This window comes from Aethalodelphis obliquidens, unplaced genomic scaffold (assembly GCF_003676395.1).
Source record: "Aethalodelphis obliquidens isolate GAN/ISIS:26980383/991018 unplaced genomic scaffold, ASM367639v1 scaffold1, whole genome shotgun sequence".
NCBI classification, from domain to species: Eukaryota; Metazoa; Chordata; class Mammalia; order Artiodactyla; family Delphinidae; genus Aethalodelphis; species Aethalodelphis obliquidens.
Window position 1 is genome coordinate 71,690,607 of NW_020837945.1, and position 4,422 is coordinate 71,695,028.

Here is a 4,422-nt window from a genome sequence, read left to right on the forward strand (position 1 = left end):
TAAAATGCATTGTATCATTCAACATACATGCAAGGAATTATTATTGTTATTATTACTACATGACTACCTAAAAGGGAAATTTGTTTATAATTCATACCCACTCTTGCAGAAAAGATTCAAGGCAGCTCATGATGAAAACACTCATGTTTAAGAGGGAATTACCAGGACTTCCTTGGTGGCACATTGGTTAAGAAACTGCCTGCCAATGCAGGGGACACGGGTTCGAACCCTGGTCCAGGAAGATCCCACATGCCTCGCGACAGCTAAGCCCATGTGCCACAACTACTGAGCCTGCGCTCTAGAGCCCGCGAGCTACAACTACCGAAAGCCTGTGCGCCTAAAGCCCGTGCTCCACACCAAGAGAAGCCACCGCAGTGAGAAGCCCGCGCACCACAACGAAGAGTAGCCCCCACTCGCCACAACTAGGGAAAGCCCGTGCAGCAATGAAGACCCAACTCAGCCAAAAACAAATTAATTAATTAATTTTTTAAAAAGAGGGCGTTACCTGTTACTTCTCACAGAGGCTGCAGAAAAGGCCCAGGAAGCTGTTGATGAAATGAATGACCACCAGGAGAATCTGGAGGAGGCTGATGCACAGAAGGGCAGAGAAGAAGCACACGTGCCAAATGACAGCTTTAGAAGGCTCCAGGCAGACAGAATTCCAGAGTGAATGGTCATACAAATAATTCCTATCCCCAAAAATAAGGAGATCAGGGGTTGGAATAAGGAAGAAAATCCCAGCAACCTTGATAGAAACCTGGGTTCTCCCTCAGCTCAGGTCGTAGGACTAGACTTTTGAGGGTGACTATTGTTGCATTTGCAATTTTCTGAGCATCAGAGAAGCAAGATGCTAGAATGCTGACTAAAAGGAGTTTGTAGTCCCTTTCTGTGTCTTTCTTTCTCTGAAGAGACTGCAAATCCAAGTTTCCATCCATTTACCTGTTTTGCAGGTCTTTGAATGGGTAACCATGTTTCCAAGCCTGTGTCTGATTGAAGGACGAAACATCGAACATGCAAAAAGGACCATCTTTCAGGGCTACTCCAGAAGTGATAAAGCAAATCAAGGCCCCAAGAAAAGCCAGGCCACTTGACAACAGAGCAGTAAGCATCTGCAGAAGGAGAGAAGAAACAGTGAGCCTGAGAGGGGGTCGTGACTTGTGGGCTGATCTGGACAAATCTAACTTCTCTGGTGCTCAGGCCTTCCCCAGTCATGGGGATGATCCTACCCACAGCACCTCCTTTAAAACATAGCCAAGGTAGGGCTGGCTGATGAGGTCACTGGGTAGAGCTGGGAGGGGGTGGGAAAGAAGGAATGGAGAAGGGGGAAACACTGGCACCTGGTCCCAGCAGCAGGTTCAGCCGGATTCAGCAGGCTCTTCAGAGCTTCTCAGCAGAGTGGCATCAAAAACTTTGTCACTCACCCTGCAGGCATTCAGTCTCTGGCTTAAAGGGTCAGATTGGTTATCGCAAGCCCCCCTCTGACCCTTTTAAAAGAAAGCTGTATTTTTTCAAAAGTTCCAAGCTGCCATCCCTGATTCCTCTCTTTCTCAGATCAAGCATGAAAGGAAGGAAGGGAGGAAGAGGGGAAAGAAGGAAGAAAAGGAGGGAGGGAGGGAGGCAGAGACAGAGAGAAATTACAGTCAACTCTGAAATAACTCGAGTTCTGTCATTGTACTTTTCTGGTCTGTGCACCACTCATTTCCTTCCCAAAAGATAGCAATGTGTTTATTTCCTTGGCAGGATTCTAACTTCCAGATTGGTTTCTTTCTCAGGATACCAGATTTTTTTTTTCTCCTTCTCAAAAAACACATATTTTAAAATTTTAAATAAAACATATATATATATATATATATGTGTGTGTGTGTGTGTGTGTGTGTGTGTGTGTGTGTGTGTGCGTATATATATATATAGTTTTTATACAGAATCAGAGTCGTTTTCCCACTGATGTCAAACTGGTTTAGAACTCGAGAGGGGCCACAGAAAGCTGTGTAGTAAGTTTTGACTCTAAGTTAAAAGATTCAAGATGAATCAGTCTGACATAAGCCTAGGACAGAGGTTCTAAAAATGTGGTCCCTGTCCCAGCAACAGCACATCACCTGGAAACTTGTTAGAAATGCAAATTTCCCCCCCTCCCCATCTTGCTCCACCCCAGACCTACAGAGTCAGAAACTCTGGGCGTGGGGCCCAGCAATCTGTGTTTTAACAAACGCTGCAGGGATTCTGATGCACACATTCAAGTCGAGAACCACTTGCCTAGGGGAAAACCAGACATGACTGAGAACAGATAGTGAATGAAATGTATGGGTGTTTATACTTAATTCTTTAACATATAATTCTGAATCAGCAGGGTTCCCAACATGTGGGCTGTAGATATCAAAGCAGGATGCAGAGTTACTGTAAAAAGGCCACAAATTCATGTGTCTGAGACTGAATGAGCAATATATCTTATACATTTATGTACTGAGATTTTTCAAATATATATAGATGTTGCTGCAATTAATACAGTGCAAATTTATTCTGGGCCTCAGCTTCATTATCTGTAAAATGGAGAGGTTAGACTAGAATCTAGTCATCAGATGATCTCTGGAGAATCTTTCAGCTCCAAGAAAAATTAAGAAAAATAGCCAGGAAATTTTCTATCAATGACACATGACTACAATGTACATAACTCATGTCCATATTGTTCAATAGGCTAAAACTAATAAGAACAGTTCATGTATAGCTGAAACGCTTTGCTATATAGCAGAAATTAACAGGACATTGTAAACTATACATCAATAAAATAAAAAAGAACAGTTCCTCACATGTGTGTAGACATTTATGGTTCATTAAGCACTTCCTCCCTGGACTTGATCCTGTTAACTTTCGTTTTACAGAAGGATCCGAGATTCAGAAAACTTGCCCAAAAGCTTAGGGTTTTTAGACCCTTAGAGAGGTATCGTCAGGACCTGACTTCAAACGCCAAGACTGAAATTGTCTCTTTATCACTCTGCCTCTAAAGTAATAGAATGTGGGGACATTCTAGGTATTAGAAGAGTGGAATCGGGTGCTTACACTTTGGCAGGGCCCACTCTTACTGAAGCAGCCATATCTCCAGCCCGTCAAGGAGATGAGGGTAGCTGCAGTGAGAACCTGGGGGAAGAGGGAAGAGTGTTAAAAAGAGATTGGGTAATTTACATCTCTAGCTGCCACCTGTGGCTGCTGAAATAGAGTGGTTAGACATCTCACATGGACTTAATTACCCTACCTTTCCCAGAGGGCTTGGCTTTGACTGTCAGGACCCAGTTTGGGATGACTAGCCTAATGTGACTCTATGAATGGCAGCGTTCACACCAAGCCTGCCTAGTCCAAAATTCAGCAACATTTGACCAGTCTTCCTAGAGTCTTCTATCCCTTGGAGCTGCTATAGACCCCACAGTCAGCTTGTTAGTTCAAGCTTTTTTTCAAGGAATCAAAACACTACCCCCACCCCCACTTCACTGCTCCACCTGTAAGGGGCACTTTGGGAGTTCACACCCAGGGAACCCCAGACACTCACCATGAGGCCTCCTCCCCAGAGCCCAGAGCCCAGCATGGCATGCCTGCCAATGAGGCCCCTCAACAGGTAGGTCACATCCCAGTTAGGAAGGAGGAGCACTGTGTTGGCTGCAGCAGCAAACAGGGCTGTAGTCCCGAGGCTCAGCCCCAGTACTTGGGAGCAGGTCCGTGAGCATGCCATCACACAGAGAGGACACTGTCCTGGAACCAATGGAAAGAGGGTCAGGGTAGCTGTGTTACTGGGAGCTGGTGGCTAGGGGAAACCCCAGGAGCATAGGGTGGGGAGGGGGAAATAGACCAGAGGCACTGTCACCTCCTAGGGTCAGATCAAGAAGAGCCAAGGAACTTGCTTAAAAACTCTGCGTCTTATAAATATTTCCCAATGGATAGAATTTAATTGCTCCATTTTCTGCCAGCTCCCACTCACACACACACACACACACACACACACACACACACACACACACACTCCTCATCCCATCATAATTTGCTTGTACCTCTATTAAAGCCAGTGATTATTTCTACTTGATACAGAAAAACAAAAAAAAAAATTTTTTTTGAAGATGTTGGGGGTAGGAGTTCATTATTAATTAATTTATTTTTGCTGTGTTGGGTCTTCGTTTCTGTGCAAGGGCTTTCTCTAGTTGTGGCAAGCGGGGGCCGCGGTGCGCGGGCCTCTCACTATCGCGGCCTCTCTTGTTGCGGAGCACAGGCTCCAGACGTGCAGGCTCAGTAGCTGTGGCTCACAGGCCTAGTTGCTCCGCGGCATGTGGGATCCTCCCAGACCAAGGCTCGAACCCATGACCCCTGCATTAGCAGGCAGATTCTCAACCACTGCGCCACCAGGGAAGCCCAAAAAACAAAATTTTAAAGGTGTCATCCTCT

At 45.4% G+C, this 4,422-nt stretch overlaps 1 protein-coding gene across 1 annotated transcript; it reads right to left on the reverse strand.

Moving 5' to 3' along the window:
- Positions 1-444: 444 nt before the first annotated feature.
- On the reverse strand, positions 445-4,107 carry TM4SF19 (transmembrane 4 L six family member 19). Its single transcript, XM_027106618.1, has 4 exons — positions 3,539-4,107; positions 3,055-3,132; positions 940-1,109; positions 445-689 (listed from the first exon to the last, which is right to left on the reverse strand). Exons 1-4 carry the CDS (start codon positions 3,716-3,718, stop codon positions 509-511), a joined length of 609 nt encoding a protein of 202 aa, XP_026962419.1. The 5' UTR covers positions 3,719-4,107; the 3' UTR covers positions 445-508.
- Between the last annotated feature and the right edge of the window lie 315 nt (positions 4,108-4,422).